The 14,148-nt window shown below is 36.6% G+C and overlaps 1 protein-coding gene across 8 annotated transcripts in view; it reads right to left on the reverse strand.

The window, feature by feature from the left end:
* Positions 1 to 235: 235 nt before the first annotated feature.
* The window catches only part of LOC137007965 (poly [ADP-ribose] polymerase tankyrase-2), a 31,795-nt gene continuing 17,882 nt past the window's right edge, over positions 236 to 14,148 (reverse strand). For 3 of the 8 annotated variants that reach the window (XM_067369694.1, XM_067369698.1, XM_067369693.1), the window contains 9 exons: positions 12,103 to 12,337; positions 11,935 to 12,017; positions 8,820 to 8,940; positions 6,726 to 6,823; positions 6,427 to 6,501; positions 4,642 to 4,747; positions 3,679 to 3,865; positions 3,321 to 3,477; positions 236 to 1,111 (listed from right to left, as the gene is read on the reverse strand). In XM_067369694.1, coding sequence (XP_067225795.1) covers positions 1,052 to 1,111; positions 3,321 to 3,477; positions 3,679 to 3,865; positions 4,642 to 4,747; positions 6,427 to 6,501; positions 6,726 to 6,823; positions 8,820 to 8,940; positions 11,935 to 12,017; positions 12,103 to 12,337 — 1,122 coding nt within the window. In that variant the 3' untranslated portion in view covers positions 236 to 1,051. Of the gene's footprint in view, positions 1,112 to 1,205; positions 1,231 to 3,320; positions 3,478 to 3,678; positions 3,866 to 4,641; positions 4,748 to 5,491; positions 5,555 to 5,823; positions 5,895 to 6,426; positions 6,502 to 6,725; positions 6,824 to 8,819; positions 8,941 to 11,934; positions 12,018 to 12,102; positions 12,338 to 14,148 lie in introns of those variants that run through there. The other 5 variants (XM_067369691.1, XM_067369690.1, XM_067369692.1 and 2 more) reach the window with 4 other exon arrangements.

A 14,148-nucleotide genomic window follows, 5' to 3' on the forward strand; every position in this document is an offset into this window, starting at 1 on the left:
GCTATAATTATGTTTTTAAATGTCATGTAAATACCATGGTACATAAATCTATTACCCCTGATACCATCATAGTCTCTCTGTAAGGTTTTGGCTTTTCAGTTTCACCCAAAGCAAAATAATGCCCCCTGTTGGCCATTTGTTAGTTTCACAAATGACTGCTGCATTGAGATGGAGGAACAGGTTCACTTTGTGTGATATCGACAGAAACAATACCAGAGATTGATAAAAAGCATCTCTTTATTTGATCCTACTGTTGTTGACGCTGTTGTTTGTAGGACAAAGTAAAACATCATCAACATGACATTACAAGAGGAATAACTGACATGTTCATGCACAACAGGGTACAAATACTCCTGAACCTCTGTGACAGAAAAGCAGCATCTTCATATCAAACCCCAGAAACTATTCGTTCAAGCACCCAAAACGTTGCAGACTGAGAATGAAGCAAAAATCAAGTTATCTTGTTCAGCAATTAAACAGTTTTGCATCATCATGACACATTCTGTGAGTCTTTTTGAAAGTTAAATTCACACTTTTTTGGAGGTCAACAATGCAAACCAGAAGTCATTGCAAGACAATTTGATATTTGGATTAAGTCTCATCCTGTTCTGCCAAATAATCTTTATCTTGAAAACTGGATGCTTTTCAATTGGTCTGATGCCACCAAATAACCTTCAGAACAATCCCTGTACTCACACTATGTAAAACTGCAGGATAGTGGCAAACATTTCCATCTCAGGCATAGATTTCTTATGATACAAACATCAATAAATTAATTAGTACAAAATATATACAATTGTCTTTGTAAAATAAATAAGTAAACTTTGTGATGGATAAGAAAAGGAAATGCACCTTTTGTGACCAGTGTTAGTGACTGAACGGGTAAGGCCAGTTTGTCTGACATTTCATTAATAAGTTGCTGTAAATGAGATAAAAGCAGTCAGCTGTAGGAAGAGAATAACATTATACATTGTATAAAAAATTGCATGCAATAAACAAGCAGTTTCTCTCCTCTGAGATGGAAAGACCCGTGTGTTTCAGCTGTTGTGTGTTAATCTGAAGAACCATCCGGTTTGATGATCTGGTACGTGATCAAATATTCCGGATAAGCCTTGGGATGCAAAATGACAAAAGCACTGTTAGTTTCACATGACATAATGTGTGTGTGTGTATTTATATACAGTCATGCTCAAAATTATTCATACCCTTGGTAAATCCCAGAGCTGTTGTCTTGGGAAAAGGAGGTTGCAAAAAGTATTGAATAAAAGGGTATGATTATTTGTGAGCAGTGTGTATTAGAGAAAAACATTTCTCTCATAATGAGATTTTCCGCCCATTTAAAATTCTTAATTTCTATTTTAAATAAATGCTGTTCATTTGAACTTTTTGTTCACCAAAGAATCGTATAAAGCTGTATCATCATTTCCACAAAAATTTTAAGAAGCAAAAACTGTTTTCAACATTGATAATAATAAGAAATGTTTCTTGAGCAGCAAATCAGCATATTGGAATGATTCGCAATATTATTTAGAATACTAGACTTTTACATTTTATGAAGAAATTGTGAATGGTACTTGCTTTATTCTAGTATGAAACACTTTATCAATCCAGTAAACTGCCAAAAAAAACAAAACAAATCTGGCCTACACTTTTTATCTCATCTCATTAACCTATTACAAACCCGATTCCAAAAAAGTTGGGACACTGTACAAATTGTGAATAAAAACAATGCAATGATGTGCAAGTTTCAAATTTCAAAATGTATTCAGAACACAACATAGATGACATATCAAATGTTTAAACTGAGAAAATGTATCATTTTAAGGGAAAAATAAGTTGATTTTAAATTTCATGGCATCAACACATCTCAAAAAAGTTGGGATAAGGCCATGTTTACCACTGTGTGGCATCCCCTCTTCTTTTTTATAACAGTCTGCAAACGTCTGGGGACTGAGGAGACAAGTTGCTCAAGTTTAGGAATAGGAATATTGTCCCATTCTTGTCTAATACAGTCTTCTAGTTGCTCAACTGTCTTAGGTCTTCTTTGTCACATCTTCCGCTTTATGATGCGCCAAATGTTTTCTATGAGTGAAAGATCTGGACTGCAGGCTGGCCATTTCAGTACCCGGATCCTTCTTCTACGCAGCCATGATGTTGTAATTGATGCAGTATGTGGTCTGGCATTGTCATGTTGGAAAATGCAAGGTCTTCCCTGAAAGAGACGACGTCTGGATGGGAGCATATGTTGTTCTAGAACTTGGATATACCTTTCAGCATTGATGGTGCCTTTCCAGATGTGTAAGCTGCCCATGGCACACGCACTCATGCAACCCCATACCATCAGAGATGCAGGCTTCTGAACTGAGCGCTGATAACAACTTGGGTTGTCCTTGTCCTCTTTAGTCCGGATGACATGGCGTCCAAGTTTTCCAAAAAGAACTTCAAATTTTGATCCGTCAGAACAGTTTTCCACTTTGCCACAGTCCATTTTAAATGAGCCTTGGCCCAGAGAAAACGCCTGCGCTTCTGGATCATGTTTAGATATGGCTTCTTTTTTTACCTTTAGCCGGCAACGGCGAATGGCAAGATTGTGTTCACCGACAATGTTTTCTGGAAGTATTCCTGAGCCCATGTTGTGATTTCCATTACAGTAGCATTCCTGTATGCGACGCAGTGCCGTCTAAGGGCCCGAAGATCACGGGCATCCGGTATGGTTTTCCGGCCTTGACCCTTACGCACAGAGATTGTTCCAGATTCTCTGAATCTTTGGATGATATTATGCACTGTAGATGATGATAACTTCAAACTCTTTGCAATTTTTCTCTGAGAAACTCCTTTCTGATATTGCTCCACTATTTTTCACCACAGCATTGGGGGAATTGGTGATCCTCTGCCCATCTTGACTTCTGAGAGACACTGCCACTCTGAGAGGCTCTTTTTATACCCAATCATGTTGCCAGTTGACCTAATAAGTTGCAAATTGGTCCTCCAGCTGTTCCTTATATGTACATTTAACTTTTCCGGCCTCTTATTGCTACCTGTCCCAACTTTTTTGGAATGTGTAGCTCTCATGAAATCCAAAATGAGCCAATATTTGGCATGACATTTCAAAACGTCTCACTTTCAACATTTGATATGTTATCTATATTCTATTGTGAATTAAATATAAGTTTATGAGATTTGTAAATTATTGCATTCCTTTTTTATTCACAATTTGTGCAGTGTCCCAACTTTTGTGGAATCGGGTTTGTAAAATGGGTTGAGAATGCCATTTCTTGTTGACAATAGATGGACAATTCTGGAGCCTGTTGCTGTACTACCTGCTCTCCTCTGTAGATGACATATTCCGCCAGAGCAAGACCGTTGACACTGGGCCGGCCAGTGACTGAGTGGTGGCCTGGTGGCGAGTGGGCCATCTTCATAGCGCTGAACTGAAGGAAGGACTTTCCCAAAGTCACACGGCAGAACAGAAGATGCCTGGGATGGGTAGACAGAGCCAAAATCAAGCACTTTAGAAAGGAAATAGGAAATCAATTTCTTCTCAAGGTTTTGCAATAGAACACCACAAGGCAACACTTTGCTGTAAAAACACTTAGACCTGCACAATGTGATGGGAAACGTGAAGCCACTTAAATGAGAGCCCTGGCCTCCATGCGCTGTAACGGGATCTCATCTCACCTCTGACACACATAACATGACCTGTCCTTGTGAAGAGGGCACCCTGTTCCTCCTCCTATTCCGTAAACATACTGGTTGCTTTTGGAAGAGTTTTCCGCAAAGTAGATCCCGGCCCCGAACATTCCCCCAATGTATGCATGCCTCTCATCGAAGCCCTTGTGAATGATGGCGTTTACAAACGGTGACCCTGGGAAAGCAGAAGCATTTCTTCAAGATTTGATTGATCACAATTAGGCTGCTACTAACGATTATTTTGATAATCAATTAATTTGTTGATTATTTCTTTGATTAATCGAATAATCAAATGAGTAATATCACAAATCCCCCCAAAAAATTATTTTAATTAAACAAATTATTTTTAATCTATTTATTTACAAAATTGTTATTCCACATCCTGCCCAAACAATGTGGAATTTGAAGGCAATGAAAACAGATAAAGTGAATGTATCTATATATGTAGGCTATGTGCAATTAAACATTATGTGCAAAAAAGGATTTTAAATTCAAACTGCGTTCTACTTGAAAGTATAAGTTAAAAATTACTAAATTAAAAAGCACAGACTAAATGTCAACTGGTACAAGGTACAGGAACATATGAACATATTACATTTATATTCCATTACAACAGTCCCTTTACTGATACTGCTCTCATACAAATACAACTAATTGTGTTGAGTCAACTTGAGTCATGCACTTTTCCAGAAGCAGCTCACTCTACATCCTCTGCTGTTTTCCGGATGGTTTTTGTCTATCCATATGAGGTATTCACTGTTGTAAAGTGATGTGACTGGTGAATATTTTCAGTGCAAAGTAGGCAGATGAGATTAATCAATTAAATTAGTTTTTGATTATTTTAATTATCGATTCTATCTATTAGTTTATTACAGCCCTAATGACAATAGCAGTGAATGAATGCGTCATTTAAACCAAACCAAGCCTTGGATGGATAGACAGATCACACACCATGGAACAGCATGCGTTCATTGGAATGGTTGTGATTCTCCTCAGAAACCTCCTTCCTGCGATGGGTGTATCTCTCCCACAGCTTCTTGTTGCACACCTTCTGGATCTGGGACCAAAAAGAAAAGAAAAAAAAGAAAAGATTTCAGTGGCAGTTTTTAAATTGATAACATTAGTTATTTAATGCATTCGGCATGAACAACTTAACTAAACTCATGAACCAGCAACAATAAATCATATTGTACACATATATATTACATACACATACACACACACACATATATATCTACACATTAATCTAGGTTCATTTTAACATATAAATATACAATTCATTTTTAAATCATGTCTGTTAATAATATTAACTGATACTAATTTATATAACATGTATGTGTGTATGTGCAAATTGACATTAACCTGGATAAATAAATGTTGTAAAAGTATTGTTCATTGTTAGTTCACAATGCCTTATGCATTTAATGTTAACAAAATATTATAAAGTGTTTTCTTTAATATATGTTTTATTTTCTATCTTGTTTAAGTTTTAAGGTGCAGTCACAATTATTGTTGTTCTGTCATGACAACTCTCAGAGTGTTTGGCATGGTAATGGATATGATGTTAATATGTTTGGTCTTGTTGGAATAGATCTGCTACGCTGCAGCTGTTCATTATTACTGCTGCAGAGCAAGTACAGGACTTGTTTCTGCCAATACATACAGTACACGACACACTGCTGTGAACAAGTAAGACATGCTGCTGCTGTACAATAGCATTCATGAAGATCTATACAGGTGGAGCTGGGGAAGGTGAAGGGTTTCTGAAAGAGCGCTGCAAACTGCTACAGCGGATGCTGACCAAGTATTTGAAGACTGGTTCCTGCTGTATCAGTAGCCAATGAGCTGCTCAAACAGCTGTGCCCTATAGAGAATGATGTGATTAAAAGAAGATTGAGTTAAGGACATATCAGTCTGCGCCATCTAGAATTTCATAACAGAACTTTGTATTTCGACAAATTTTCATGGGCGAAATTTAGCCATTTCAATAGGAATTCAGGCGATCTGCAATTTTGCATGAAGGAGAAAGATTTCAAGTTTTTCACAGATTTGCCGTGTTGACCAACAGAAAGCTGTTTTGTTTGAAAGTGATTTTCTGTGTGAATATTGCACTATTGAAAATGTAAAATGGACCTTTTTGTCTGCGAATTTCCCCAAAATCTGTAATGTGACTGCACCTTTCCTCTTTGAACTGATGAGTATATCTTCAACGAACCAGAAAAAATGGTCAAAGGCATTGTAACACCACAGTTTTTGTTATGGAACCAAATCTATTTGATGTCAAAGTTTGATTCAATTGGATATAAAAATATTTGCTGTAATTTTCCTAAAGTGAACCATTAGTAATGCTATTCAACCAAATTACTACTAATAATAATAATAAAAAAATGTGTTCTTTTTAAACTTACTATTTTTACTTACCAAAAAAGAACAAGGAAATATTGCACTTAACTAGAAAAATCTACAAAATGTACATTTATGGATATATAAATGGAACTTGTATTGCATTCAAGGTATATGAAATTTTATTAATTTACATGATTTTCCAGCCAAGGAAAAACAATTCTCTAACATTTCTGGATTTACCATGACTGTTGGAAATCCTGAAAGTAATACAATGTGAAAAGACACCTGCAGAGGTAGGTGAGCGGTGTAGAAACAAAGCAACCAAAGTGTAAAACAGCCTAATATAAAAAAAAAAAAAACACTAACTATGAAGACATCCAAACCTCTTACCTTCACAATGTTGTATCTGTTGAAAATTCCACCTGCATGGCCACCATCCCTGTGTTCCCTTATTGTGCTTTGCATCTATTCAGAGAACAAAAGTAAACAAAGAACATCTTTGATGTTTTAATTAATAAGCCACTTGAACATGTACATCTATTACTGGATTCTCCTAGTGCACTTATGGATAACAAAGCTGCAATTCTGTTAAATATCTCTAAGGGACTGAGGCAGAAGCAGCTCAAAGAGAGAGATGATAAACATACGAACAAAATCAGTACAAAACTTCATAAAATAAGAAACTCTACCTCCTCCTCAACAGACTGAAACTCCTTGTCGTCTGGAGACAGATCTATCAGTATTGTTCCACTGTTGGTCGTGTTCAGGGTCAAGTAAGGGTTTAAACCTGTGATGGTGATGATATAAATATTTAAAGGGTTAGTTCACCCAAAAATGAAAATAATGTCATTTATTACTCACCCTCATGTTGTTCTACACCCGTAAGACCTTCGTTCATCTTCGAAATATCTTATCAAATTAAGAAATTTTGATGAAATCCGATGGCTCAGTGAGGCCTGCATTCACAGCAATGTTACTTCCTCTCTCAAGATCCATAAAGGTACTAAAAACATATTTAAATCAGTTCACGTGACTATAGTGGTTCTACCTTAGTATTATAAAGCGACGAGAATACTTTTTTGTGCCAAAAAAACAATATAACAATTTAACAATATCTATTTCGGAGCTTTGCGAATCAAATCAGTGATTTGGATCTTCTATCAACCCGTCGAACTGCTGAAATCATGTGACTTTGGCGCTCCGAACCACTGATTCGATTCGTAAAGCTCCGAAGCTTCATGAAGCAGTGTTTTGAAATAGATATTGTTAAAAAGTCATTATTTGTTTTTTTGGCACACAAAAAATATTCTTGTCGCTTTATAATATTAATATTGAACCACTGTACTCACATGAACTGTTTTAAATATGTTTTTAGTACCTTTATGGATCTTGAGAGAGGAAGTACCATTGCTGTTAATGCAGACCTCACTGAGCCATCCGATTTATTTAAAATATCTTAATTTGTGTTCTGAAGATGAGTGAAGGTCTTACGGGTGTGGAACGACATGAGGGTGAATAATTAATGGCAGAATTTTCATTTTTGGGTGAACTAACCTTTTAAGTGCAAATTAATCTGCAAATCAAAAGCTTTAGCTACAATCTTAAAGGGTCAAACGAGAAATCAAAGCAAAAAGGGAGAAAAGTAATAACAAATATTTAAATTAATGTTGGTGCTAACATGTTTTTAACATTATAACATTGTTTAAAGCTGCTGTCCGCAAATTTACCTCTTTGTCGCCATCTCTGTTTGAAACATGCGATTGCAGTCATATGCGGAACAGTTATCTGTACGTGGCTGTGCCTCGGCACAGCTCGTCAGCGCGGATGAATCTAATGTTTGCTGTCAGTCACCGCACCGGTGTGAATACTGTACTTCAGAATCACAGATTCTACGTCTTCAAAGTATGACCAATATAAGAATTTTCACTGGAAAATATCATCTGAACAATTAAGTAACATGTCTGCCACTTTTGTTCTGACCAACTGAGGAAAAAAGCATTACAATAAATCACGCTACCAATGGTGATTAAATCTAACGATGGCTTAGCTCGGATCATGCCAAACCGTGCAAATTATTATTCTGTTATATTGTTCTCAATTTGTTAATGTTAACAACATCAGCATTGCGTGACTGTGTATTTAGTGTGTATTAGCGTTACCTGTAGATTTTAATTTCTGTAGCCACTCCACAGTCCAAGTCTTTTGCTTTTTGGCTACGAGTGAATCTCCACTTGTCACTGTTGATTGTCATTTGGATCTTTCTGGATTACAATCCACCATCAAAATTATTAGTTTAATTATTTCAGCTGCTGTGAGAAAAGGCTATAAATGTGCCACTACCGGCAGCATCCTCACGTGATATCACTGACTAGCCTCTCGACAGGACTCCTTCCTTTGTTTACGGACGTGATGTAATGACGCACAGAGGAACTGCTGCATGCTCAAATTTCCCGCGGAAATCCACCATGTCGCTCTTATTATAAAACATTATTACAAGCTTACTGTTGTGAATCGAGACAAGAAAATTGTTCAAAAGTTGATTTTGGATAATATTTAACCAAAAAAAGTTGCGGACTGCAGCTTTAACATTAAAAGCTGACTTCAGGAAAAATAAACTTATGTATAATATGACACCATTAAAAAAAGCAGCTTGTCCTGAGAAAAAGATCCAATGTTAAGCAGAGTTCTTAGTGGAAACAGATCAAAGTGATATTTAAACCCAATCTCTAATTAAGTTCTCTCTCAAATTAACTGTTCTAGATGAAAGCAGAAAAGGCTCTTACTCTGAGGTCCACTAATAAGTCTCTCCACTCCTTTGATGATCTTATGTCTGTGGCCGTAAGCGTTGATACCGATCTCCTTTAGCTCCTTGTGTCCCATTTCCACCAGGACGTCCAGAGTTATCTAACGGCACAAACCAAACATGTGACTAATGAACTGTCACTCTAGAGGACCTCAACATTTCACACAGTTCTGAAGCTAAAACATGTATTTTGGGGGCAAATTAAATAAAGATTAATAGATTACAAATGTTTAAGTCTAAGCTTTTGCTGTAGGTTGTACTGTACAGTAGTGAATCTGGTCATTTAGTAGTCACATTTGTCATTTTGGAAAGTCTGATTTATTCTAGTGAATCAGTTCATCCCAAGCGGTACTCTCTCACATAAGTGGCGTTCTACTGAATCAGTTTATCCTAAATAGTTCTCTCTCACATAAGTGGCATTAAAAAGTCTGATTAGTTCTAATTAATCAGTTCATTCAAAATGGTTATCTATCACATACGTGGCAGTGGAAAGTACAATTAATTCTAGTGAATCAGTTCATCCTACGTGGTTCTCTCTCACATATGTCACATTGGAAAGTCTGATTCATTCTAGTGAATTGATTCATCATGAACTGTTCTCTCTCACATATGTAACTTTGAAAAGTCAGCTTCATTCTAGTGAATCAGTTCATCCTACCTAAATGGTTCTCTCTCACATATGTTGCATTGATTCATTCTAGTCTGATTCATTTTAATAAATTGGTTCATCATAACATTTTCTCTTTCCCATATTTTGCACTGTAAAGGCCAATTCATCCTAGTGAACTAGTTCATCCTAAACGGTACTCTCTCGCTTATGTCGCACTGGAAAGTCTGATTCATTCTAGTGATTTGGTTCATCCCAAACAATTTTCTCTCACCTATGTGGCATTAGAAAGTCTGATTCATTCTAGTGAATTGATTCATCATAAACTCTCACATACAGTGCCCTCCACAATTATTGGCACCCTTAGTAAATATGAGCAAAGGTGGACGTGAAAATAAATCTGCATTGTTTATCCTTTTGATCTTTCATTCAAAAAATTCACAAAATTCTAACCTAAATGTTTTTCTCCAATACATGTTGGCCACAATTATTGGCACCCCTAGAAATTCTTATGAGTAAAATATCTCTGAAGTATATTCCCATTCAAATTTACAATTTTTTAAGCACACCAGGGTGACTAGGAGCATGAAATTGAATATAAACATAAGGAAATACAAATGCCAAATTCCCATAATCATTCATCACAATGAGTAAAACCAAAGAATATAGTTCTGATGTGCAGCAAAAGATTGTTGGGCTTCACAAAATAGAAAGTGGCTGTAAGAAAATAGCTAAAGCATTGAAAATCCCCATTTCCATGATCAGGGCAATAATTAAGAAGTTCCAATCAACTAAACATGTTACAAATCTGGCTGGAAGAGGACGTGTGTCTAAATCATCCTAATGCGCGGTGAGGAGGAAAGTTTGAGTGACAAAGACTCTCCAAAGATCACAGTTGGAGAATTGAAGAGATTAGTTGAGTCTTGAGTCTCAGAAAGCCTAAAAAGAATTATCAAAAGCACCTACATCCCCACAAGATGTTCAGGAGGGTTTCAAGAAAAATCCTCTGCTCTCATCCAGAAACAATCTCCAGCATATTCAGTGTCAGACACGACTGGAACTTCAAGCGGGGCCGGCTTCTATGGTCAGATGAAACTAAAAAAAGAGCATTTTGGCAGCAAAACCCCCAGATGGGTTTGGTGCACACATGGGTAAAAAGTACCCCATGCCCAGTTAAATATACTGCTGGATCTTTAATGTTGTGGGCCTATTTTTTCTGCTGGAGGTCCTAGACATCTTGTTCTGATACATGGTATTATGGAGTCTATCAAATACCAACAGATAAAAATCAAAACCTGACCGCTTCTGATAGAAATCCAATAATGGGCAGTGGTTGGATTTTCCATCAGGACAATGATCCAAAACAAACATCAAATCCAACACAAAAATGGGTCACTGAGCACAAAATGAAGCTTCTGCCATGGCCATCTCAGTCCTCTGACCTGAACCCTAAAGGAAATGAGTGGAGTGAACTGAAGAGAAGAAGCACCAGAATGGAGCTGGAATCTGAAGGATCTGAAGAAATTCTGCATGAAGGAATGGTCTCTGATCTCTTCTCAGGTGTTCTCCAAACTCATTAGGCACTATAGATGAAGACTCAGAGCTGTTATCTTGGCAAAAGGAGGTTGCAAAAAGTTTTGAATAAAAGGGTGCCAATAATTGTGGCCAACGTGTTTTGGAGAAAACATTTCATAATTTAAGTTTCCCCCCACTTTCAATTATTTTCCTTAAATGAAAGGTTATAATTTTGTGAATTTTTTACATGAAAGATCAAAAGGATAAACAATGCAGATTTATTTTCACAGCTGCTTTTGCTCATAATTACTAAGGGTGCCAATAATTGCGGAGGGCACTGTATGTAGCATTGAAAAGTCAGCTTCATTCTGGTGAATAAGTTCATCCTGAATGGTTCTCTCTCACATATGTTGCTTTGGAAAGTCTGATTCATTCTAGTAAATTGGTTGATCTGTCCCACATGTTGCACTGTAAAGGTCAATTAAATCAAGTGAGTCAGTTCATCCTACTTGGTTCTTATGTCGCACTGGAAAGTCTGATTCATTCTAGTAAGCCAGTTCATCCTTAACAATTCTCTCTCACATATGGAAAGTCTAAGTCATTCTAGTGAATTGTTTCTTTTGGACAGTTCATGTAAATCAAAAGATTCACAAAAATTATTTAGATACAGATAAATTAGGGTGTTATTGTTGTATTTAGTAAAATTGACTGGTTCAGGTTTGATATTATGATCTTCAGAACCCCATTCACTGTTTGGTTTTAGTTTCACAAGCTAAAGTTTGAAAGTAGCTTCCCCAACACTGGTTGTAGGATGATAAACTAGTGTTGTAGTCTGAAAATCATGGTCTCGGTCTTGTTGTGAACTCTGTCTTGACTCAGACTCAAACTACTCTCGGTCTTGGCCTGGATTTGGACTCAAACAAGCTGGTTTTGACTACAACACTGTAATGAACATTGAAACAGAAGAAAGTACCTGCTCTCTGTCAAAGATCTCCAGCAAATGTTTCAAGCTCAGGTTATGAAGGAATTGGCTGATACTCAACTCTACAGCTAGACCTGAAAAACCACCAGGTTATGTAAAGAAAGATTACAGTATAGTCACCAAATGTTTGCTACAAGCAAGAATCTTGAATAAACCCACCCTCCTCTTTCGCCTCTATGCCTACGGCCCCTTCGGCTCCAGAAGGCGGCAGAAGTGTGGTCATCTCAGGGAAGGTCCCGGACTGACCATCCATACCAGAGTTTGAAGAGAGTGGTGTGGGACTCGACGGCACGACTCCCACAGATGTCGAGACGCTGATAACCTGAGGCTTATAGCATGCTGGCAGCGCAGAGGGGGGCATGGCTGCTGTGAGGAGTGCTCGAACATCGTCCGCCTAGAGAGAGAGGCAGCATGATGTCAGAAAATCCTGATGTCAGTAATGACCAATTTTGTGAGACAAACAAGACTGCATGTCTCCCAAACTGACTTGCATTTTAGTCACAAACTTATGTGAGTGTCAGTCAGATCTCAAGCATGTAGACCATGAGTTCAGGAACAAAAATGCAAATAAGAAAAAATTTGTATACAAGACCAGTGAAATAAGTTGGCATGCATAGGGATAGTTCACACATAAATGAAGATTTTGTCATCATTTACTCAGCCCAGTGTTATTTTAGTATCATATCATATTATTTTCCCCTTTTATATCTATTCTCCCCTTTCTGCCTCAACCTAAAAACTTTGACTTTTCGAAACGATTTAAATTATGAAAATAACTCCGTTAAGCCCTTGTGATATGCATATCACAATTTGTACATTTCAGAACATTGTGAAATTTTGCTGTATTGTGCAGACCTACTCTTTACCATTTAACACAAAGAGAAATAAATGTTTGTTTTATTTGAGTGTTATATTTGAAGTATATCAATTAAATTTAATTGTTTGGTCTCTATTGTTAATTTTAACCTATATAGTAATGTTATATTAATTTAGCAAATCAGAGGTTTCGCTGTATATTTTACAGCATTAGTTGAGGGATTTTTTAATTAAAAAAATGGACATGTTCCTGAAATATTAAATGAATACAAATACATAAAAAATTGCATTTCCGACTGCAAAATTGCATCTAATAGCCAATGCTGGGCTGAATCTATTTTGAACTCACGGTCCACCATTTGTATTAATAATATATGCCTTTTCATTCTCTGCACTTTATATTTTATGTTGGGAATTTATTTTTAATAAAGTATTTTTATGAGACATTATTGACTTTTTTTATTATTAATGGCTAAAGATACAGTTATTTTTTGGTAAATTGATTAAATAATGGTAAATAATTGTTAGATTTATCAGGGGAAAATAGAATAATTTGATTGATTAATCGAAAATAATAATAAAAAAATTAGTTGCAGCCTTAAAGGATTAGTTCACTTCAGAATAAAAAAATTCCTGATAATTTACTCACCCCCATGTCATCCAAGATGTTCATGTCTTTCTTACTTCAGGCGAAAAGAAATTATGGTCTTTGAGGAAAACGTTCCAGGATTATTCTCCATGTGACGTATGCAGAAGTACCGCAGCAGGGCGAAAAATGTCCAACTTCAAAATTGTCCGACATTGTTCTTTTACCTTTTTTTGGTAAAAGTTGTTCGAATTAGTCTTTGCACGTTTGCATTGTAAAAACTTGCTCTGTACTTTCGTCTACATCACGTGTGACCATTCCAACGCGATTACGTAATGCGTGGCGCATCGCAGAGCTAGTGTATGACGAGCATTTGTGGTTAAAAAGTATATAATTTGTTTTTGGTTTTTTTTAGAAAATGACCTTTTTGCTAGGTAAGACCCTCATTCCTCGGCTGGGATCATGTAGAGTCTTTTGAAGCCGCCCTGAAACTGCAATTTGGACCTTCAAACCATTGGTAACCATTGAAGTCTACTATACGTAGAAAAATCCTGTAACGTTTTCCTCAAAAACCTTAATTTCTTTTTGACTGAAGAAAGAAAGACATGAACATCTTGGATGACATGGGGGTGAGTAAATTATCAGGAAATTTTAATTATAAAGTAAACTAATCCTTTAAGGCAGATTTATATTTCTGCGTCAAACCTATGCCATATCTACGTCATAGGCTGTGTGTAGCCTGACATGCACCTCTCCAAAAATTTAGCAATGCATTGATTCTACACAGACCGCAAGTACTGTGA

The sequence above is a fragment of the Chanodichthys erythropterus genome, chromosome 19, assembly GCF_024489055.1.
Source record: "Chanodichthys erythropterus isolate Z2021 chromosome 19, ASM2448905v1, whole genome shotgun sequence".
Classification (NCBI taxonomy): Eukaryota; Metazoa; Chordata; class Actinopteri; order Cypriniformes; family Xenocyprididae; genus Chanodichthys; species Chanodichthys erythropterus.